This window comes from Globicephala melas, chromosome 4 (assembly GCF_963455315.2).
Source record: "Globicephala melas chromosome 4, mGloMel1.2, whole genome shotgun sequence".
Lineage (NCBI taxonomy): Eukaryota > Metazoa > Chordata > Mammalia > Artiodactyla > Delphinidae > Globicephala > Globicephala melas.
The window spans coordinates 115726805-115751153 of record NC_083317.1 but is presented as its reverse complement, the minus strand read 5'-3'; the positions used below and the strand labels follow the sequence as shown (position 1 = coordinate 115751153).

The window sequence follows — 24349 nt, the reverse complement described above, 5'->3', positions numbered from 1 at the left end:
TCTAGGGCAGGAAATATATCAGGTGAATCTTGGGCATCTTGTTATGCCAGTCTCTTTTCTATGTGCTCTACATGTGTTGGGCTGTACCTCTCAGGCCTAGAGCCTGGAGTCAGCAACAGAGACATCAATGGTTTAATGGATAAGGGGGAGCTTACACGTCTGAAGCAAGGTCCTGGAACGACATCCCACCATGTGTGGCAGACAGTGAGCAGGACATGGTGGCAGTCTTTGCTGGGTTGGGGGTGGGGGCAAAATTACCAGTTATAGGGGAATTGACATCAGGTAGGCTCATTAGTTACTAGGGAAACAGAGGAGCACAGGGAACAGAGGAGCAGAGGAGCACACCCTTCATCACACCTTTGATCAGCCATCACTGGGAGTTCCCTGGAGGTCCAGTGGTTAGGACTCTGATAAGCTTTCACTAGCTGGGGCCAGGGGCAAGTACTAGGAAGGTCAGTCATACGGGTAGGGCAGAGGCAAAGCAGGCACTGGTTGGGCAGGGGATGTACAGAGAGCAAGAGAATATCCATCTTGGGTGGCCTGATCATGCAACATGCATTAGCTCATTTAATTTCATTTTATAGTTGCGAAACTGAGACTTTAAATAGATTGCCCAAGGTTACACAGATACAAAGCGATAAAAAATAGGTACAAACCCAGGCTTCAGAGCCAGCATTTGAAAAGTTGCTCAACCTTGCTAGGAATCAGACAAATGCATATTACAACAACACTGAGACTATTTTCTTATTAGAAGGGCAAAAGTTGAGGATATAGGAACTCTTACACATTGCTGGTGTAAATTTAATTTTTTAGAACCTATTTTGGATAATGATTTCACCATACTTAATACATTTGAAGATGTACATACCTCATACCCAGAAGTTCCACTTCAGGACTAGAGAAATTCTATATACATCTGTACAAGGAAACAACGCATAAACATCCACGTTCTTTACAGCCCTACAAATATTGAGAAAAAGAAAGCTGGTGACTTCCTGCCACGTTAAATATGGAAGCTGCCTTCTTTTTGTTTTCGATGAGGAAGGCCCCTTACCCTATCAGAGATCTCTTTGTTTTTGCGGTTCACGGAGCAGGGGAATGTTTTTTGCATAGAGTATTTTTAAGTTTTCAAAGTGCTTTTACCATCATTAGGTTTCAGAACAGTTGCGTGTGACAAGAGGGTAAGTGTTTCCTTTTCCTTAGGCCAAGAAACTTAGGGGATTTAAGGCCATAGATTGAGAACTCAGAGCCTGCTTTAAAACTTCTCAAAGTTTAATTTTCATACAAATCAGATGGTGGTCCTGTGAAAATGCAAATTACCTTTCAGTGGGCCTTGGGTGAGGCCCGAGATTCTGCATTCCTAAGAAGTTTCCAGGTTACTGTGGGTCCCCTGGCCACACTCTTGAGTAGTGGGAGATTAGACCATTGACACAGGCTGGATATTAAACTCCACTGATCCACTTTGCCTGTCTGTCCTTCGCAGTGCAGATGGATTTAAACGTAATGTTTAGCAAAAGAAAGGGATCTCACCTTGAAAAAATCCTGATGTTGTTCTCAAGCAAGCAGAAATGACTTTAAGATTTCATGTTTTCATTCTCTCTGGTACCTTCCTTCTTTGTGTAATCCATTTGTAATTAATAGGTGGGCCATGCACGGGTAACCGAGACTGGAGCTAGGCAGAAACATGCTTGGGTACTTCCAGTGTTGATTTATCTTTATGATTCAGGCTTTGTCAGAAATTATAGTCTGTCTCAGTCCTGGATACCTTTCCACCTTAGAATCTACAATTGTTTATTAACTGACGCTCAGTGTGTCAAACAGAAAACAAACCTGCAGCAACTTCGTGGTTCACCCTGGTTCCCCAGCACTCCTGGGTGTCAGGAACTAAGTGCTGTTCAGCAGCTCTGAGTGGGAGCGCGACCGGCATTTACCCAGAGGGGCCCTGTGAGTCTCCTCTGCCCAGAGTATGAGATCTGATTTGGTAACCACACCACACCCCAAATGCTTAACAATGTGGTACGGCCTTGCGGTAGGGAATTCCTCTGTGAAGAGAAGCAGCTATTCTCCCAGGGACTGGATCTGGTTTGGGGGGTACAGAGCCATTCTGGGTTCCCAGTCTGGTGTGGAGAAGGGCGCCCCAGTGTGGCATCCTTGCCCCTTCCTGTGCCCTAGAATGGGGCTGGGGACAGAGGGCAGCTGACAGCCCATAGGCACCTGTCCTAAACAGCAGGTGCGGTGGTTTGACTCATTCCTTATAACTGGACAGACTGGTATAGTGAGGTATCAGCTTTCTTTGTGAAGCATTTTTTGGTTTTCTCAATTACTATTATTATGAACGGTTCTCAAATGTGACTAAAGGACAAATACGGCTATTGATATATTTCCAAATATCAAGCTTCTCTTGGGAGAGTTTGTTTCTAAGGTAGTCTGAATTCTAATGCTGAGCTCCGCCATTAAGCAGAGGTGGCCAGGATTGGAAGTATCTGGGATGCATGTTATTTTGGAGTTAGATGATCTTACAAGACACGTTCTTACTTTAAAGATGATTCTGATATAACAGCGTTCTCATTGCTCTCCTTCACTTTATCACTCAACTCAAATGTTGGGCTCAGGACTTCCCTGGTGGTCCAGTGGTTAAGGATCCACCTTCCAATGCAGGGGAAGTGGGTTCGATCCCTGGTCTGGGAGCTTAATATCCCACATGCCGCCAGGCAACTAAGCCCGAGTGACACAACTACTGAGCCCGCCTGCTCTGAAGCCCATGCGCCACAGCTAGAGAGAAGCTGCTGCACCGCATCAAAAATCCCTCGTGCTGCAACTAAGAATCAATGCAGCCAAAGATAAATAAATATTTAAAAATAAATAAAATGTTGAGTTCCCCCTATGTATGTAAAGTTTCACACTAGCTTTTGTGGTGGTAAGAGTAAATGAAAAAGAATGAAAAAGAAAAATATGGCATTTGTTCTTTTTTTTTTAATAAATTTTTAAATTTATTTTTGGCATTGGGTCTTCGTTGCTGTGCGCGGGCTCACGGGCTCTAGAGCACAGGCTCAGTAGTTGTGGCGCACGGGCTTGTTTGCTCCACAGCATGTGGGATCTTCCCAGGCCAGGGCTCAAACCCGTGTCCCCTGCATTGGCAGGCAGATTCTTAACCACTGCACCACCAGGGAAGCCCCTGGCATTTGTTCTTAAGGACTGCGTACACTAGCTGAGAAACTAAGAAACAAAACCAAGAATTATGGGAACATAATAAACACTAACTGGTCCAGAGTCATCAGTTCCAAAGAGAGTGTTTCTGACGCCCATAGCAAGGGACAACTTCACAGAGGAGGTAAAATTTAAGCTAGACTTTGAAGGCTGTGTAGTATTGTAACGTAGGAAAAATGAGCAAAAACATTTGAAGTGCAGATTATCTAGAGAACAAACAGGTGGTTGCCAGAGGGGAAGGGACTAGGGGGAGGAGAGAAGTAGGTGACAGGTGAGGCGGTACAAAATTCCAGCTGCAAAATAAATGAGTCACAGAGGTGAAATGTGGGGAAAATAGTCAATGGTTATGTAATGTCTTTGTATGGTGACAGATCATAACTAGACTTATCATGATGATCATTTTGAAGTGTATAGAAATATTGAATCACTATGTTGGGTACCAGGAACTGACATAGTGTTGTAGGTCAACTATACTTCAAAAACAAATCAACTAACTCAGAGAAAAAGAGATGAGATTTGAGGCAGTGGTGGAGCTGGGGGGAGGGGGAATTGGATGAAGGCAATCAAAAGGTACAACTTCCAGTTATAAGAAAAATAAGTATTAGATGTAATGTACAACCTGATAAATACAATGAACACTGCTGTATGTTATATATGAACGTTATTAAGAGAGGAAATCCTAAGAGTTTTCATCACAAGGAAACATTTTTTTTCTATTTCTTTAATTTTGTATCTATATGAGATGATGGATGATCACTAAACTTATTGTGATCATTTCATGAAGTATGTAGGTTAAATCACTATGCTCTACATCTTAAATTTACACAGTGCTATATGTCAATTATATCTTAATGAAACTAGAAAAAAACAGTAAAGTGAACAAATGCTGTTGGAAAAATGGTGCTTATGGTTGACACTGGGTTGCTGCAACCTTTAATTTGTAAAAAATGCAGTATCTGTGAAGAACAATAAAGTAAGATATGCCTAAGCAGATATTGCTTTATTTTTTTAAAAAATAAATAAATTTATTTATTTATTTTTGGCTGTGTTGGGTCTTCGTTGCTACGCGTGGGCTTTCTCTAGTTGTGCGAGCGGGGCTTACTCTTCATTGCAGTGCACGGGCTTCTCGTTGCAGTGGCTTCTCTTGTTGCGGAGCACAGGCTCTAGGCGCGTGGGCTTCAGTAGTGGCACATGGGCTCAGTAGTTGTGGCTCGCGGGCTTTAGAGTGCAGGCTCAGTAGTTGTGGTGCGCCAGCTTAGTAGTTGTGGCTCGTGGGCTTAGTTGCTCTGTGGCATGTGGGATCTTCCCAGACCAGGGCTCAAACTCGTGTCCCCTGCATTGGCAGGCGGATTCTTAACCACTGCACTATTAGGGAAGCCCACTTTTTTTTTTTTTTTTTTTAGACAGATTGAGTTTTTGTGGCAACCCTGCATTGTTAGATGATTGTTATTTTTAAAAATATTTATTTTGCTGCACCGGGTGTTAGTTGCGGCACGTGGGATCTTTAGTTGTGGCATGTGAACTCTTAGTTGAGGCATGTGAGATCTAGTTCCCTGACCAGGGATTGAACCCAGGCCACCTGCATTGGGAGCTCAGAGTCTTAGCCATTGGACCACCAGGGAAGTCCCAATAAAGTATTTTTTAATTAAGGTATATTCATCTTTTGAAGACCTAATGCTATTGCACACTTAATAGACTACAGTGTAGTGTAAACATAACTTTCATATGCACTGGGAAATCAGACAATTCCTGTGACTCGCTTTATTGTGATATTCACTTTATTGTGGTGGTCTGGAACTGAACCCACGTTATCTCTGAGTTTTGCCTGTATATGGGGATCAGTTTTCTCTTGAAGTTCATTCTTCCTTCTAGAGGAAAGAAAAGTGATTTTAATGCTAACCAATTCCACTAGTCAAAATAAAAGTAATGCAATAGAGCTCATGTACGTTGAACCTAGATAATATGAGCCTTTCATGTATTTGTGATTTTAACAGAACCCCAGGGAGAAGACAGTACTCAAAATGGTAAAATGTTGAGCCCAAAACCAAGAGTTAAGGAATACTTTTTAGTTGTTTTCACTTTTATAACCTCCCTCAAGTCAGAGTGTGTAGGCAAATCACCATTTTATGTCTCTATTTAAGGTCAATTCTGTGTTTGTTACCATGTCTGGAATGCTGAATCTGAAAAAATTGAGGTACAAGAAACTTATTGTGAATTATACAAATAAAGGAAGTAAGCATTGAAAAAAAAAGCACAAGGCACAAGGCATCTGAAGAATGAAAGTAGAGTCTTTGGGCTAGAGCGAGTTTATGACAGGAAGATGTTGGGACAAGGCTAGGTTGGGCCATGTTGTGAAATGTCCTAAAAATCAAAGCTAAAGAGTTAATGCAACCCAATGGCAGTAGGAAGCCACTGAAGTTTAGTTAATCCTCAGACTTTACCTTTATCAAACACTCAAGGGGGTTCATGCGATTCATATATAATCTTCTCAGGTAAGAGGAAACATTCCTAAAGAATTGTAATTCCTTGGCACTCAACATACTAAAGAGCCAATTTGGTCATCCCAAATCCACTTTTCTAATGCTTGCTCTGCTACTGGTTCACTGATGGGAAAGATAACTTCTCCAGGCCATAATTTCCTCAAGTGTAAATCAAGATCATTTGAAAAGTTCCTTTTAGCTCCAAACTCAATTATTCTCATTCTCCTGTTTGACTTTCTCCGTAACAGTGAGAAAAGAAGAAAAACCTGTTACTAACCCATTTAATGATATTGAAATCATGGTTTTAATTTTTTTACACTGGAAAAGAAGTCACATATGCATTATTCACTGAAACTGGTATCTGTGGAGAGCACATATGTGTATTTTTTTGACTACTGGGCTATCAAAAATTATTTTTCAACATCACAGATAAAAAAGAAATTAAACAAAAAAAACTTTAGCAAAACTACTTTTAAAAATGTACTCTGGAATATGTGAAAGTGAATAACATTACTGATTTGATCTTTGTTAATTTTGTGCTGTACAGGAAACACCAATAGTAAATTTGTCACAAGTTCATTTTCAAAAAAAAGTTGCATCCATAAAAGGACAAACTTTTTTTCTTTCTTCTTTAAATTGGCAACATGAAAAAAATTTTAGCTTTCTAAAAGCAGAAGCAAAGAGCTCATGAAAACAGAAGTGTGCTGTGTGGGTATTTTGCAGTCACTCTTATGGTTTCTAGATGGTTGAGTGAGTCAGGAAATCTTGGCTCTAGTTTCTACTCTACCTCAACTAGTTCTGTGAGGGCAAATCCACCATTTATCTGGTTTTACTTTTCCTTTGAAAGACTTATCACAATTATGGTCGTTTTCATTGTATTGTCTTTTTCCTCACTACTGGACTGAAAGATACCTGAGTGTTGAGATTCCGTATTCACATATCTATCTCCAGATCTGGCACACAACTTACTCAATATTCACTGAATAAATGAATTTCTTACTTATCTGTAAATGGAGGCAGTTGTACTAAATTTCCCGTCATTTAAAAAAATAATTTATTTTTGGCTGTCTTTGGTTCTTCATTGCTGTGCGCGGCTTTCTCTGCTTGCAGCGAGTGGAGGCCACTCTTCGGGTGGGTGCAGTGCGCGGGCTTCTCATTGCAGGGGCTTCTATAGCTGCAGAGCATGGGCTCTAGGCACGTGGGCTTCAGTAGTTGTGGTATGTGGGCTCAGTAGTTGTAGCTCACAGGCTCAGCAGTTGTGGCACATGGGCTTAGCTGCTCCGCAGCATGTGGGATCTTCCCCGGCCAGGGCTCAAACCCGTGTACCCTGCATTGGCAGGTGTATTCTTAACCACTGCACCACCAGGGAAGCCCTCTATGGCATTTCTATCTTTGATTCTTTGATATGAATTTACTTTGAATTATTTAAGTCCAGACAGTTGAATTTTTCCCTTCAGCTTGATTTCTAGCATTTTATTGCTCGTTAGCACTCTTTCCAGATTTGGCCATTTTTGTTCTAACTTGAAGATAAAGTGGTACAAGCAGCTAGAGTGGGACTGTGTTTAGACAGGAAAGGATTCTCTGTGGGAGTGTCATAGAATTTGTTATTGAACCCAACTCCTACCTCTTAAAGTTGTGGTTTGCATCTAAAATGACAAGTTAAAAAAACGAATACATAGGTAAATGTGAATCAAACTTCAGAACAATTTCTAAATGGAAAATCTGATGATGTCCTAAATTTTACAGATGCTAAAAGCATAATAAAATTTTGTTGCTGAACCTCCCAAGAATATGATCCAGCACTACACGGTAGTCCTTTGTGCCAACGAAACTCCAGGAACCTCAGTGACAATAGCCATGGCCTTGCAGTTGAGTATATACATTTCTTTAATGTAAATCAAAGCCTATTACAATGCATTCTCTTACAATGAAAATCTTCACTTATTTTGGAAGCTCACTCAATCATTTTGAGCAACATTATATACAACCCAACAGATACAATGAAATCACTGACAACTCCTTGAAACGTTATAGCTAAATTACAAAGAGTAATTGGATAATGTAGACAACCCCGATAAAGTATTTATTCTCACATTGTGCTCGATATTAGATGACATATAAAATTCAACTGGGAAAGGGAAATCAAAAAAAAGAAAAAAAATTGTGCTTTTCCTTGAACCAGACTCAAATAATGAGATGAGGGTAAACCCCAGTTGGGAAAGTATTTAATTCATTGTGCTTTTATATATTTTTCTTGCTACCTATTCCCAGTTAAAACCTTAAATTTGTGCCTCTGGGTACTATTTCTTTTAACTCAAGGACAACATACCAGGCGTTCCTTAAAATCATTTTCTATTAAGTATAAAAAGTATACTCAGATAAGAACTCTATAAAATCATTTCCTTTTAGAAGGCATCAAATATTCAGGGATCTTTATTTTTAAAGGGTTAATGAAATGACATAGCTTTCATTGACCCAAACATGCATAATCCACCCTTAAAAATGCACCCAATTGGTAATGACACGATATACAAAGGGAATGCAACTTTACATATGTAAAATGATTGCTCACTATGGCAAGTTAACAGTCAAATTAACAGACATTGTACATTAAAAACAAAACAAAACTCCTCAATGTCTTAAAGCCAGTTATCTATAGGAAACCAAGGGAAATTCTGATATGGAATAGTTTGACTCAAAGCAAAGAATAAGGCACCTGCTATGAATTTAGAACAGTAACTTTCATTTTTTAAGTTACAACAAAATAGAATTAGTTAACCAAGACACTTGTTTCCAAGAGGGAAACAAGTACAGGGGTTGATTTCCTGGGTGAGAAAGGCAGGTAACAATGCAGATAAAAACCTGCTGGCCTAAGGTCAGCAGATTCCTTTCCTATTGTAGTCAAGTTCCTAAACGTCCTTAACCACTCCTCTCCTTTATTCTCCCCATACTTAGGGGTATGGGAAGCTCTGAGGTTCACACTGTATATAGACTAGGTAGTAGATTTCCCTTCTGTTCCTCTTAAAACAGCTTATTTTCAAGAGGTATCCTGAGGCAATTAACATAGCAAACAAGCAGCTTTCTTTCCAATTCACTACCACATAGACACCTCTCAGGCTTTTTTTCATCATTATGGCTAAGAATTTAAATAGCCAATACTTGAAATTTTCAACAGTACCAGAAAACTCAAAACCTGCCTTATCACTCACCCTTACCATTAGTAAAAAGAAAGTTTGATCAATCATAACCTGTAAAATCATACAACAAAGGGAAGACTGAAGACTGATCCGTATCAGTAAATCCATTTAATTTCACATGACACTTTAGTCTGATGTATCTAGTACCCTAACAGAATTTTAATCATAAATCAAGAAAAAGCATTTCCAAACTAATTTGCAGTTGATGTGCCTTTTTGGTATTAAAAGTGCTATTAACATGCTGTCCTACGGCACACTGGACTCAACAGTATGTCCTGATGAGGCATCCATTTTTAGTACTATTTTTCCCTAAAGTGTTGTGAGCATAATAGGCCCCTTTCATATATTAAAGTAATTCTGGTGAAATCAATGGTGATATAAAAAACCTTCCCTGACTTTACTCCACCATGGCTGCTTATAGTGAAACCGAAGTGCCTAAGTTATAAAATGCTCAACCAAGTTGTTTTCTTATGGCCTCTTACGTTAGTATATTCACTCATGCAAAATCCAAGGTAGTGTAATAGAAATAATATTGTTAAAATAGACGTTGTGGCTATAAGCATCTCCCTTTATATTAGGCATTTAGAAGCTTTTTAAAATTTTCAGGTGCTAAAGATTTCGGGGAAACTAGGCTAACCGTGTAGTTGTTCCATTTATAAGCACCTTATTACAGGACGGTTACATGACCCTCTATGGGAGTGTGCTTTCAAGAAATAGTAATAAAGTGCCTAGCTATATAAAAACCGTAGGATTCCAAATTTTAAATTAAGCTAATTGCATTTACACATTAGGGCTAACAAAATCTAGACCCTGTCTACACAGATTCAATCTAATTACCTATATTGTATACTGTTCTAATAACCACATTAAAAAAAAAAACTTACTCTTTACTGACTGAATAAGTAGGGTCCACTACTGTAGCTTAACAAATTTTATTGCTTTATTCATGTGGTGCTTTTGCAAGGCACTGTGGTATGGACTAGAAAACTTGGAATGACTTGTGAAGAAACCTTGGAATGACACATGAAGGATGATATGAAAAGTCATTCTGAGGCAGGATGCTTTACTGAATTGTTTTTAACCAGGGTATCAAACATCAGGAATGAGTTCAAGTTAAAATTCACAGGAGAATGGAAACATCTTAAGGTCAGTCACTTCACATGCCCATCCTGATACTTTGAATAATCTGGAAAATTGCTGTAAAGAGAAAGAGCAAGTATTAAAACATGCTTGGAATAAAACAGGCCTGACAACTGACAAACATTAAGGTAGTTCAAGAATCCAAGAATACCCTTACAATTACTTGCAAGTACTATGTAACTTCATAGTAATATGAACACAGGCCTACCGTAATAATACAATATTTTATGCCTCAGCTTCCTTGAATTTTATGCCAAAATGTCTAGAGAGTTACCAAATAAGCAGTGATTTTTAGAAAGAAATTAAAGCACCAAAGCAAAAAGGTTTTTCTAGCATACAATTATTTTGGTTTAACCCTAAACATTAGGTGTACTTGGCCTGTAACATACGCACAGTTCCTCATTCTCACAAGGCTGAAATTCAATAATCTTTAGGTTACATAAATTGCTTGGCTCTTGGCCATTTATCAGGAAAGCTTCCAATTGGTATGTTTAGGAGACAGGCAAAGTGAAATGTTTAAAAGAAACCTCAGTAACTTTAAGATGTCAGAACATGTAAAACAGAAACAAGTATTTCCATATTAACAGCTTGCATAGTAAGATGAAGAGAAGAAGGCATTCTGTAATCCATCTCCTTGGGCAAGAGTCTACTACTCTAACAGCAGTCTGCCCTGATAACTATTTTTTCCTACCATATGTCAAACATTTCTTTTATTAAACTAAAAACATTTGTCTCGCACGTTAAATTGCCAATCAGGTACAAGTTCCTCTACAATGAGCCAATTCTTTGCACTAGCTTTACTTCATAAAATATATCCAATTTTGACATAAAGACATTAGATTTCGGAACATGTTAAATTAAGTTCGAACATCCGCATGTACATGTTGTTCATAAGCTTCACTTTCGCAAAGGTTTCAAAATATTCTAAATTCTCATTCTGGGAGGTGTTTTTGTTTTTTGTTTTGGTCTAATATTTGTCAACTCGATCATTACTAAGGACCTGACCTCCTTTTCTGCTCTCCTGTGAGCTCAAATCAAGCGGGGAGAAGTTTCTAGAGCACCACCCTCTGTGCATATGTGGGACAAGTAACTGGGTTCAGATAAAACAGAATTATGAGGAGCTCCCGGCAGGTGGATTGAGAACTATGCGGGCAGGATTCACCACTGATGGATCACCACGTCATCCCCAACCCGTCATCCAACACCCTACCCGATGATCGCCCCCAAAGCACTTACCAGAACCACAAACAACAAAAATGAAGAGAGCCAATAACCAGGGTCCTACAGACGCCTTCTCTTCGGGAGCATTTCTCTGCAAAAAGGAAAATGCACGGTCTCCAATGCAAAAAAACCACTCAGACCCCGGGCTCTCACCCTGCATCCCGGGCCAGGTCGCCGGGTCCCTGCACCTCACTGGTCTCCCCTGCGTTCCCGAGCCGCCCGGCCCCGGCACCCACCTCCCTGAGCTCCCAACTTAGCGTCCGGCTCGCGACCTCGGGCCCTTGAGTCGCCCGGGTCTGGGGAAGAGAGCTCGGCGCGGCCCCGGGGCCCGGGCCTCATACCCGGCTGCGGAACCAACAGGGGCGCCCGCTTTTCCCTTACCGAGGTCTTGGCGACGTTGCCGCGCTGGGTGATGTTCTTGCTGTGCTTCTCGTTGGCCATACGGATCCGCTGCTTGGCGACCATCTTCGCAGCGCAACCACCTGCCCCGGCCACCGCTGGGCCTCGCTCGCTCGCTTCTCCTCGGGCCTCTGCGACCAACGCTCCACTCCCGGTGCCCGCGTCGCCGGAGCGAGGAGGCTCTCAGGTGGGGCGCTAGCTCCGGCCGCTGGGCCTGGGCGCGGCGGGCGCGGGGGCTGAGCCCTTAGCTGGGCGCGGGCTGCCGGCTGACTGACGACGCCGGACCGTCCGGCCGAGCGAGACGGGCAAGCGGGAGGGGGAGAGCAGGCCGCCGTGATATTCTCGCGTCCCCGCTGGGGCCTCCGCCGGGAGCGTGGAGTGAAAGAGGAAGAGAACGCAACGCTACACAACGCAACAACCGGACGGTGCAAGCCGTCGCCTCGAACTACTTCGGGTTCGGCTGCCAACGTCAGCATTGGGCCGACTCCGCCCCGCGGAAGTGCACGCTCCGCCTGCTGAGGAAGAGGGAGAGGGAGGGCGAAGGCCCGCACTCCAACCTTAGCTCCGCCCCTCCACGCTCCGTAAAGTGTTGACCCAGAGCTGCGCGTGCGCGTTCGGCCTCCTTTTTCATGTCTCTCTCCGACCGGAAGTGAATTGGCCCCGAGGCTGGCGACCCCGGAAACACCAGTTCGCCGCCTCACGCCGGAGGAGACGTGTTGGGGCCGGGTTCGGCTCTCGTGAACTCTGACCCAAGCATATGAGTTTCTCTTTCCGGAACAAGATGGCGCCGTCCACGCCGCTCCTTACAGGTGAGCTCTGAACGAGCAAGGGATTATTTCTTTAGAGCAGTAATTTTTGTGTCTCTAATCTTGGGCACCACCCGAGAAGCCTTGGAGTCTGATCCGCCTTTTCTTGTGGATTGTAGGAGAGCCGGAGGGCCTTTTGGATTTCTTGGTGTAGCGTGGCAGTCGGAAGTTAGGCTCTAGCCTCGGAGCTCCAGCATTCCCCTTCCCTTTTGCTCGTCCATCATTCTTTCCTGACACTTCAAGTTCTACAGGAATAGAGGAAGGGGCATAAAAACGAAGAGTGCTAGTGGGATTTGTTACTCTGGGTCTACAATACTGGTGTTACACTAACGCTTACTTGGTGACAGGCCCTGTTGACAGAGTGAAGTCATTTAGCTAGCTCTGTAATAAGAAAAAAACGTAAACGTATGACTGGGTCTACTAGAATAACCACGCACATTAAATACACCTGAATTTAAGTGATACCGAATCCTGCACTCCTTGCTTTAATGAAATTTGTGGGACTGAGTAGGGCGAGTGGAGCTGCAGTAGTGTAGGTTTTAAGGGGATGAGAGTGTGGTCTGGGATGGTAGCATATAATGAACATTATAAAGATAAAGTAGCAACGTTAGAACATTACAGGATTCCTGAGGTTTCGAAGCTGAGGCAGAGTTTATAATGTTGGAGAAGATAATAAACTTAGTCTTGGACAATGTCGGCGATGACTCTGGATTAATGGCTGGAGTCTCATATATGAGCATCAAGTAAGGAGAGGGGAGTTGGGAGGGAAAAGAAGGCTATAAGTTACCAATAACTTAATAACATTAAGGAAAAAGAAGCCATTGAGAGAAAGGTTGTCTACTTTTGAGGAAAGGGGTTATTTCCCCCTGAGACTTGGGGGGAAAATAAGCTTTTGCACTTTTCACCATTCTACATTTTGAAATCTTTGTTATTAAGCACCCTGCCCATTCATATTCAATCTGGCTACCACAGTTCATTCACCACACATTTATCAAAAACTAATTTGTTAGATAACATACCAGGCAGATACTGCTTAAAAAGTAACTAAATGAATTTATTTCTGTAGCTTCATAAAGGTAGCTTGTATCTTACTTACAATTTTGGAATACTAAATGCTTTTTTTGAACTTTAAAAACTGGTACATTTTAAAATTTGATCATTATTTTTTCCCTTTTAAAATCCTTACAGTGACTGCTTGCAGGGTAAATTCCATCCTGTTTAGCATAGCATATAGAACCCTTTATAATCCTTGAATAGCTCTTGTCATTCATTTTACTCCTTGCCATCCTATCCTATTTTGTTCTCCATCAATACTGAACTGCTCATAAAACCCTTGAACAACCTATTTCCTCAGTCTAACACTACTCTCTTCCTCTTGATTTGGCTGATGTCTTTTTGTCTTTTAAATTTCATTTTAGACATCATTACTTTGTGAAGTCTTTCCTTACTCTTCCCAGATAGTCTTTCCCCAGCCTATTTTGGTACCTCATATATACTTGAGGTTTTTGGGGTTTTTTTCCCCACTTATCACATAGGGTAATTATCTAGTTGTTTAGATGCTCTTCTCCCTTGCTAGACTGTGAATTCCTTAATGGCAGGGGCAGAGCCTTATTCATCCCTGTCTTCTCAGTACCAAGTACAATGCTTGGTAAACAATAGACACTAAGTGGGTTTTTTTGTTTTTGTTTTGTTTTTTTATTTTTGGCTGTGTTGTGTCTTCATTGCTGCACGCGGGCTTTTCTCTGGATGCGGCGAGCAGGGGCTACTCTTCGTTGTGGTGCACAGGCTTCTCATTGCGGTGGCTTCTCGTTGCAGAGCACGGGCTCTAGCCACACGGGCTTCAGTAGTTGTGGCACATGGGCTCAGTAGTTGTGGCTCGCAGGCTCTAGAGCTCAGGCTCAGTAGTTGTGGCGCACAAGCTTAGTTGCTCTGCGGCATGTGGGATCTTCCCGGACCAGGGCTCGAACCCGTGTCTCCTGCATTGGCAGGCGGATTCTTAACCACTGCGCCACCAGGGAAGCCCAACACTAAGTGTTTAATGGAAGAATAAATTAATGAATGATAACCACTTTATTTGTAGTCAGATTAACCAAGAGTGACAGTTTTCTTACAGTGCTTAAGGTCAAGGACTTCGTAAGAGCTTAAGGGTTATCTAGTCTGTGTGCTCCAAATATTCTCATATTTATAGCAGCTCAGGGAAATTCACATTGCAAATTGGCAGAGTCAGGATTATATTCAGTCATTCAACTCCATGGCCCATTTTTCTTTCACTGGAACACACTGATTAATCTTTTAAACATTCTTAGTATAGGTATTTCAGTCAATAATAGATTCTTTTACTTCCAGAACCTTTTTTTAAATATAGACTTATGGGACTTTGGAGTTGTGAATAATTTAAAGATTATCCAGTAAATTTTATTAGTTATGACTTTCAATTGGAAATGACAAAAAGCTAAAGCAGGTAAAAAGGGGATATTTTAAAAATTATTTATTTTTGACTGCGTTGGGTCTTCGTTGCTGCACGTGGGCTTTCTCAAGTTGTGTGAGCGGGGCTTACTCTTCGTTGTGGTGCGTGGGCTTCTCATTGCAGTGGCTTCTGTTGTTGTGGAGCCCAGGCTCTAGGCGCGTGGGCTTCAGTAGTTGTTGCACGCAGGCTCAGTAGTTGTGGTTTGTAGGCTCTAGAGCGCAGGCTCAGTAGTTGTCGCTCCATGGCATGTGGGATCTTCCCAGACCAGGGCTTTGAATCCGTGTCCCCTGCTTTGGCAGGTGGATTCTTAACCACTGCACCACCAGAGAAGCCCCGAAAAGGGGATTTTTTTTTTTTTTAAGAAAAAGCTCATGTAACCTTAAAGCTTCTACTGTTACATCCAGGTATTCACATGACTCCAAAAATCTGTTTTTCTTCCTCCTTCAGCTCTTGCTTTCTTTCCGATTAAACTTATTGTCAGGCTGACGTTCTAATCGGGAGCTCCAGGTTTACAGTCAAGCAGCTCAACGGCCCCAGAGGAAAGTGCACATCTGTGCCAGTCTCAAGGCTGGCTGTCTTTGGCTTGGCTCATGCTCATCTTTGAATCAGTCAATTTTTAATCAGATCACCAGGACCAAATTATATTCTCACCCCTGAATATTTCCCAAAGGAAAACTAAAGTCTCCTAAAAGGGGGGCCTGGATGCTAGGTATGTAAAACAATAGCCTTTACATGAAGCCCATATTGTCCAATCAGCTTGCCTAGTTGAAGCCATTGAGATAATCAAGACTGAGTCATTTTCTTAAATTGATATATACTTCAGGGGATGTAAGCATTGGAAAAAGTATCATACTATAATGATCACCATTATAGGACCCTTGTTTGTTGAAGGACCCTTGTTTGTTGAAGTCCAGTAGTTTTCTCATATTAACTCAGGCCTAGAGCAATAAATAGTATGTGAGTATCTAGAAAGGCTAGTAAGTTTTAAAAAGATACTATGTAGGTACAGTATTTAATGTAATTGTTGTTTTTAAACAGTTATTCTGTGTGAAACTCTGGCATTTATTTGTTGCTTTAATGAAAAGAACTGTTAGCATTCCAGATTTTTCTTTCCAGTAGAACATATTGCTGATCCTTTTTGATTAAGGGGAAAATCACTAAAAATAAGGAATCATATCAAGTGTCAATACACTATGTTAAGCTATCCCCACATTTTACTCAGTGTTTTACATTTAGTCGCTTCTAATTAAAATGAATTCCTCATTAGAAATTCATATGTAGAAAAAAATTGTTTCAGTTATTGAAAAGAGTTTGAGTCCATATTTATTTTTGCTTTTATTAACTTATAATGCAGTTTATGTTCTGTTATGAACCTGATTTTGTGTTTCTTCTGATAAACTTTGTATATCCACGTATTCAAGTTTGTATAAGAAGTTGCTCAAACTAATAAATCCAGTATAGTATCTTAGTGGTTCCAAAATGTCTTACAGCACTTTCTCATAGTTATGCTTCTATGTAGGGAAGTGTGAAAGAAAATATTTGTTTTAAATAGCGGTTTACATGTACGAAGAAAACTATAATGACTCAATATGACTTTAATGATGAATTTAATTGATAATTCACATATAACAGACATATCTGTTGTAAAGCATCATGTACAAAGGTTGTCTAATTTAATGGGAATCAACAGTATCATCAGTGTATGAAGTAGCTTTGATATGTACTTTTGTCTTGCAGAATATGTTTTTATCTTAGTACAAAAATCTTGGTCTATTCGATTTTTAATTTTAATTTAACACCTCTGTTCTGTATTCCCAGGCAAATCAGTTCTTGAGAAATGTTGACAGACTTTTGATTGGTTTTATTTCTTGCCGTTTTGTGAACAAAGTATTACCAAAAAGGGATGGGCTTTTTAAAAGCCTTTTTATTTTGATATAAATTAAGACTTGAAAGAAGTTGCAGAGAGAATAAAGAAAGTTCCTGCATATCCTTCATCTAGCTTTCCCCAATGATAATATCTTATAGTATCTTAGCCAAACCAGGAAATTGACACTGGTACAGTCGTATTTACTAAACTGCTCTCCTTATTTGGATTTTACTAGTTTGTGCATATCTATATTTTATCATGTGTAGATTCATGTAGCCACCACTATCAGAATATAGAAATGCTCTGTCACCCCAAAGATGTTACCCGTTTATCATTGGACCCTCCTTCCAACTCCAACCGTTGGCAACCACTGATCTGTCCTGTATCATGATAATTTTGTCATTTCATGAGTGTTATATATCCTGGTGAAAAGCCAACCATTTTTTTTTAGTAAGTTTTTATAGCATGGCCGAACATAATGATTTGTGATAAATATTGAATAGCAACCTTAATATAATACAAAATTATTGAGACTACCTAGTGAAATTATCTTGATTATTATTCAAGGGACAATTGAAATGTACTTCTAAATTTCAAACAACAACAGTTTGCCTTTTTTTCTCCATCTCTATGCAAAATACAAATGTATTTTTCTTAAAAAAAAAGTTTTTTAAATGGAGTCATAGACTATGTAACCTTTTAATTTTTGTTTTCAAAGTGTTCTTTATTTAGAATGTGAACATATGCATGTTGAAAAGCAGTTGATTGATTTGACTCAAGATTTTGCTTCTCCAGAAACATACTAAAACCAGTAATTGAAAGCCACATGAGACTGAATGCTACTTGAGCAAGAAAGACATGGCACTTTTCACACTGACATTTCTGTCGGTGTTGCCTTCTGAGATTTTGGGTTAATAATCTGCATTATTAAGTTAAGTGGGAGTTTTGCTCCCCCACTCCTGTCTTAGTCCATTCTGGCTCCTGTAACAAAAATATCATAGACTGGGTGGTAAACAACAGAAATTTATTTCTTACAGTTCCGGAGGCTGGCAAATCCAAGATCAGGGCACTGGCAGATTCAGCGTCTGGTGATCACCTGCTTCCTGGCTCATAGACAGCCATTCTGCACTGTGTCCTCACATGGTGGAAGAGACAAGGGACCTCTTTGGGGCCTCTTTCATGAGGGCAGTAATCCCATTCATAAGGGTTCTTCCTTCATGATCTAATTACCTCCCCAAAGCCATTCCAAATATCATTAGGGATTAAGTTTCAACATATGGATTTGGGGTAGGGGTACATAAACATTCAGTCTTAGCAACTCTTTTGGGATCTTCTACATGTCTTAGTTTGGGATATAAGTATGAAATAGAAATTTTGGAAAAGGAAAACCTTGTACCCATACTGGTTGCCCTGAATACCCTGAAAGTTCCCACTGCTGTGGCCAGAAGGCTACCTTCATGGGTTCTGAGGTACAGCTGCCACTTTAATATAACGTACGAAAACTTTGGATTTTCACCAAGTGAACATTGTGGTCGGTAATAACAGCAAAGTCAACAGATACAGAGGACCAAGGTCACTAGGTACAAGTGTCATGAGAACACAGGAAGCTGAGATGAGCTAGGGAAAGCTTTTTTTCTTTTTTGCCAATCACTTCAGGCATGTGTTAAGGCAATAGAGCATGGTTTGATTGCATCATCATATGGTACATTTTAAAAGTATTGCGACTTCATTGGGTGTACACTGATAATGTACTGTTTTGTTTTCCTAGATAAGTATGAGAATTTTGAAAGAGCGATTAGTGAGTTAAATTGTCACTGCAGCTTGTGGGAGGGACCTCATTAGCCTGACAGAATTTTATGCAACCTAGCGATAACATGTAATCTGACAACTACAAACCCCCTAGTTTGGGAAATTCACTTTTTATTAATCCCTCAAATAAATGTTTATTAAAACCTTAACTGTAGTATTAAGAAAAGAATGGCTTGTTTTCTTCTAAATCATAATGTATCATACATTATATTGCAGCAGACGATTGATTTGGTGACAAGAAACAACACAGCTTTGCCTGTGTAGTAAGAGAATTTTGATGCAATACTTGATTTTAGCCAGAACGCCAAGAAGCAGTTGAGAATTTCTGATGCTAAAGAATTAAACTTCGTAGTTTTCAAGTCTTCTAGGAAAACATTTCCTGGCACAAAATGTTTACTAAATGTATTAGAGATTTTTAGAATTGATATCGTCAGTGTTTCATTCAAGGTGTAGCAGTAGACTGAGCTCCTTTTGAAATCATCATTTTGAGTGTAGTGATGGACTCATTTTTTAAGATCCCTAATGCCTAGCACATGGAGCTGTGCAGGGGCCAGGTATAGAGTCTTGTAGGCAGTAGTGTGAGGAGTTTAGATTTTGATATATGTACAACACTTTGCTAGACTCCATTCTATTCAAGGGCAAACTACCCACAGCAGTTTGGCAACTCAGTTTAGTATATGAGGAAACATGGTATCCAGTTGTATACTTGTGGATATCTGACCAGAAACTCATTATTCAATTACGTGTTTACTCCCTTATTTTTCATCATTTCCACTAGAATGGAAGCTCTGTGAGTACATAGATTTTTATCTTGTTTGTCAGTGGTCCTTTTACTTTCATTCTAACTTAAAAACAAAAAAAATTATTTATTTATTTATTCATTCATTCATTTTGGCTGCGCCAGGTCTTAGTTGCGGCACGCGGGATCTTAGTTGTGGCGTGCGAACTCAGTTGTGGCATGAGTGCAGAATCTAGTTCCCTGACCAGGGATTGAACCCGGGCCCCTTGCATTGGGAGTGTGGAGTCTTACCCACTGGACCACCAGGGAATTCCCTCAGTCTAACTTTAAATTATTTACTTTGGGAAGGTAGATTATATTATTTTCAATATCTGAAGATTGAGCTAGTTAATTTACAGGTAGAAAATTGATGTTATGAGAACTGTCCCTTGAGAAGGGAAAGGATATAGGGATCAGAGTTGGAGCCAAGAGTGGCCCCTCGCTACCAACTTTGCTGCTGAAGAGTGGGAGATTTGTGAATAGCTGGCAGAAAAGGAAAGAAGTGAAATTGTAGCCATGGACTTCAGTAAAACTTATTCCTTTCTTCAGCTCTTATACTGTTGCTGCTAGCAGGAGTTCTAGCTGATAAAATAGTTACTCATCACCAAGTCCTGTCAGTTTTCTCTCTTGAATATTGAACACTTATTCTCCACTTTCCATTTCCACTGCCCTACCCTAGTCCAAGTTTTGTATTGTTTTGTTTTTTTTGTGGCCGTGCTGTTCGGCTTGCAGGATCTTAGTTCCCTCCACCAGGGATGGATCCCAGGCCCCTGGCAGTGGACGCTTGGAGTCCTAACCACTGGACCACCAGGGAATTCCCAAAGTTTCTATTATCTCTTCTGTAGGACTACTGCAGACCATCTTGAGTAGTTTCTTCACATCTTACTGCCTTCTGGTTCACTGTCTACACTGTACCAAGTTGAGCTTTTCAAATTGCAAGTCTAGTTTTAAAAATCTGCCTAAAACTTTTTTGAAGTTTCCCAACATTCTTAGGCTGCAGTCCAACGTTGCCTAACTTAAGCCACAGGATCCTGCTTGGTCTGAGCCCTGTTTTCTTCTCCAGATCCACCTCCTTCCAGCCACGCAGGCCTCCTTTCCATTCCTGTGACGCTGTCATCTCTCTTGTCACGGAGTTTCTGTGACTGTTACTGTTCTCCTTGCTTGTTAACTGCTGTTCATCTTTCAGATCTCAGCACACAAATCACTTACTCAAGGATGCTTTCCCTAACCTTCCATTTTTAGATTAAAACTCCATATTATTCACTGTAGTAGCCTCTTATATCTTTCCTTTGTAGCACTAAATGCAGTTATAGATTTCCATATATTTGACTAATTATCTGATTAGTGAGGTCAGGGACAGGCTGATTTTCCTCCCTATTGTATTTGCAGTACTCAACATAAGGTTTTGGTGGTAGTTTTTTTTTCCTCCAGTAAGCATTTGCTGAATGAATGAATCATTTTATTTGGTTCAGCTTTAGAAGCCTCTAATTCAGTCATTTTAAAAAAGTATAATCTAGTTCTGTAGATGTTTCTGCTTATTTAATCTTAAACTTTGTTCCCACTTAATTTTTTAGAATATTACTATCATTGGGAGTTTAGTAAATGAATGTATCTCATCCTGCTTGTTCTCTTAGCTTGAGAAATTGTAAATATATTAATAATGTCATATTTTTTAAGAACTTTGAATGAATTTATACTATATTTTTATGTTATTATTTTACATAAAGCACACAGTATTTTAAAGTTTATATTTTGCTGATTGGGGCACAGATTCAGAGGTGGGGAGGATCTAAGATTCCACAATCAGATAGGAACTGAGGTCTACCTTTGAGTTCATGTCCTTTCTACTATAGTACAACTGCCTTTGGTGACAGTTACAATTTTGAGTTTTTAATGATAAAAGTTACTTGAGAGAGTAAGCTGATACAAAGAAGATTTAACTTAGACTCAGCTCCTAATTCTGTTTCCAACATCCATACATTTTGAAAATGAGATTAGAAAATAATGTGAAAACATAATACTAAGATCACTTTTTTCCATTTGAATGAAGGAATATAAGTATGAATGCTGTATCTCAATGCAAATGCATAGATTTCTTGTAAGATAGATAAAAGTGGATTTATTGAAGTAGTCTCCTTAGAGACTAAATGAATTTGCTCTATAGGAAAAGAAGTAAGAGGGATATTACCTGTCTTAGTTCAGGCTGCTATAACAAAGTACCACATACTGGGTAGCTTATAAACAACAGAAATTTATTTCTTACAGTTCTAGAGGCTGGAAGTCTGAGACCAGGGTGCCAGCATGGTCAGGTCTGGTGAGGACCCTCTTGTTCGTTGACTGCCAACTTATTGTATCCTCTGTGTTTTTCTTGTAAAGGTACTAAACCCATTCATGAGGACTCCACCTTTGTGATCTAATAACCCCCTAAAAGGCTCCACCTTCCAATCCCATCACATTGGGATTAGGGTTTCAACATGAGGATTTTTGTGGAGACACATTCAGTCCATTGCATTACCTATTTATTTCTCAGCGATTATATGATTTTTATGCAAGAGGAAGAAAAGTGTGCCCTTTTAATGCTGATGTTTGATAGTTCTATGAAATGTTTAATGATTTCATTAGTATTTTGACTGAAAGCTTTTTTTTTTTTAAACATTTGTGACAACTGAGTATTTATTAACAAAGTAATGGTGGTTCTTTCCCTTTTTTTTCTTTAGTCCGAGGGTCAGAAGGACTATACATGGTGAATGGACCACCACATTTTACAGAAAGCACAGTGTTTCCAAGGTATGGTTTATTTTGTCGAGTAATGTTACAGAGAACTATACAATGCACTCTAAAGTATTTTTGTTGTTATATTCTGAACAAAAAAGAAAAAGAACAGATAAGCTAGTTTCTTGGGACATATTATATAATATTAACAGAAGATGGAAAGAATGAAAGAATACATATTCTCTATCAAGAAAAATGATCTTTAGATTTGAAAATAATAGCTTAAGCATGTTTAAAAGAAAAGGTGTAGGCAATAGTGTAATTCAGTTCATGCCTCTAGCTTAGAAGAATTTTATCTTAGGGACTGAGGAAAAACCAGTAAATGTGATAGCCAAACCACTGCCTATAATCTTCGATAAATTATAGAATGAAAAAGTATAAGAAATGAAATATACAAAAAATATATACATATAAATATATAGCTAGATAAATAGAGAGACATTTTTCCCAAAAAGAAATAATGGAAAGGTAAACCAAAAACTAACAAAAGTCATTATCTATAGGAGGAGAGAGAATTGCAAGATCCAGGGGACATGTCTGTAAATGAACTTTGGTATATATAGTTTCGACTTTGGACCACGTAATTGTTTTAAATTTAAAAAAATATTTAAATGGAAAATGGGAACAAGTGAACCTAGCTTTATATTAAGTTGGTGACATAACCATATGATGATGTACAATATTCTTAAATGCATTCAATAGTTTTATTATTAATAGAAAATTGATGTTATCCTTTTAAATCTATTGTAGGGTAAAACAAATAAATAATTATATTAATGTCATTAGGAACCAAAGTTTCAGCATAAGAGTGAAGTGGGGAGATAGACTTGCATGTATCAATATGAATTCATGATTTCTTTTCATAAAAACATTTGTATTTCGTAGTTCTGTCCACTCTAAAGGGCTAGAGCCAGTGATAACCTGGTAGCAGTAAATACGTCACAGATTATGATTTCTAAATGCCATTCTTCACTAAAAGGAAACAGTTCCTTGGGGGAGTGGTCAACTCCAGGTATAGGACAAAAAATGTATGAGTTGAGCCATACATATCTTGTGCCAGAAAGCAAGGAAGTTATAAAAGGCTAATGGGGTTTTGCTAAACTGTCACAGGAGTCAACATGAAGGGGTTTATACCAACCTTAGATGGGACAATTTGAGCATTAAGAAGAATAATGACTCTAAGAATTAAGATGTGTTAAGTATATAAGTAGTCTGTAAAAAAATCCTCCTCCCTCCAAATCTTATTGGTCAGCATTAGAAATTGATGGGATCCTTGTTCATTACTTTGAAAATTGATAAAGAAAGAAAAAAATCAAGCATTTATGTTGCCTTTCCTGTACAAACTATTTTTCAGTAACCAAATTGTTGATGAGGAAAACTTCTTTATAGAACAGTAATAAATTTAAAAAGAATGATGGGATTAGATAATCACCATTTCATTATCCTAAAGAAGTCATGTATCAGTGGTTCTCAAACTTTTGCATGCATCACAGTCATCTGAAGAGCTTGTTAAAACACAGGATACTGTTCCCTCTTCAGATTTTCTGATTCATTAGATCTGGGGCAGGGGCCCAAGAATTAGAATTTTTAACAAGTTCCTAGGTAATGCTGACACTGCAAGTCTCGGGTCCACACTTTGAGAAGGACAGATCTACACAAATGATCATTAAAAGATGCTGTTAGATGAACTGTTGATAGGGAACTTTATAATCAGGCTGCCATCATCTGACTCTATTGACCATTGTTTTTTACTAGACTCAGTTCTCTAGAACCTTGTTACAGGAAGTATGGGCCCAAGATCAGCCATACTGGCATCACCTTGAGCCAGTGCAGAAATCAAACATCAGAACATCTCAGGCCCTTCGCAGCTTACTGAATCAAAATCTGTATTTTAACCAGCTCCTCAGTGATTTGTATGCACATTAATATTTGAAAAGCACCACTTTAGAAAATAAGAGTCTGTGTTAAAGCTTTTGTGCTGCGCTTCATTGGGGTGTGCAATCCCAAGGCAGCAGGAGTGAGGGGGAAAGGAAATGAGACAAGGAAGAAGTGAAAGCAAATACAGAGTGAGGTGCACTGAACTGACCACAGATTCACAAAATCCATCCAAGTTGCTTGGTCATGCAGAATTTCTCCAGAGAGGTTGTATAGAACCACTGTGCCTTAGAACAATCTGTTTTGAAGAGGATGGGTACGAAATTGGTCT

The 24349-nt window shown here is 39.6% G+C and overlaps 2 protein-coding genes across 3 annotated transcripts in view; one reads left to right on the top strand and one right to left on the bottom strand.

Moving 5' to 3' along the window:
- Positions 1-7550: 7550 nt before the first annotated feature.
- On the bottom strand, positions 7551-12143 carry SERP1 (stress associated endoplasmic reticulum protein 1). Its single transcript, XM_030873244.3, has 3 exons — positions 11627-12143; positions 11261-11336; positions 7551-10081 (listed from the first exon to the last, which is right to left on the bottom strand). The coding sequence occupies exons 1-3, from the start codon at positions 11708-11710 to the stop codon at positions 10041-10043; spliced, it is 201 nt and encodes a 66-aa protein (XP_030729104.1). The 5' UTR covers positions 11711-12143; the 3' UTR covers positions 7551-10040.
- A 220-nt stretch (positions 12144-12363) lies between these two features.
- Positions 12364-24349, top strand: part of EIF2A (eukaryotic translation initiation factor 2A) — a 37757-nt gene continuing 25771 nt past the window's right edge. Inside the window, exons 1-2 of one of the 2 annotated variants that reach the window (XM_030873237.2) lie at positions 12364-12453; positions 22089-22158. In XM_030873237.2, the coding sequence (XP_030729097.1) occupies positions 12402-12453; positions 22089-22158 (122 nt within the window). In that variant the 5' untranslated portion in view covers positions 12364-12401. Of the gene's footprint in view, positions 12454-21723; positions 21748-22088; positions 22159-24349 lie in introns of those variants that run through there. The other variant, XM_030873239.3, reaches the window with a different exon arrangement.

Coding starts and splice junctions, on each gene's coding strand:
- SERP1 (XM_030873244.3), bottom strand. CDS start 11,710: ATGGTCGCCAAGCAGCGGATCCGTATGGCCAACGAGAAGCACAGCAAG. Junction 11,337..11,626: donor GCAACGTCGCCAAGACCTCG/GTAAGGGAAAAG, acceptor TCCTTTTTGCAG/AGAAATGCTCCCGAAGAGAA. Junction 10,082..11,260: donor TTTTGTTGTTTGTGGTTCTG/GTAAGTGCTTTG, acceptor TTCTCTTTACAG/CAATTTTCCAGATTATTCAA.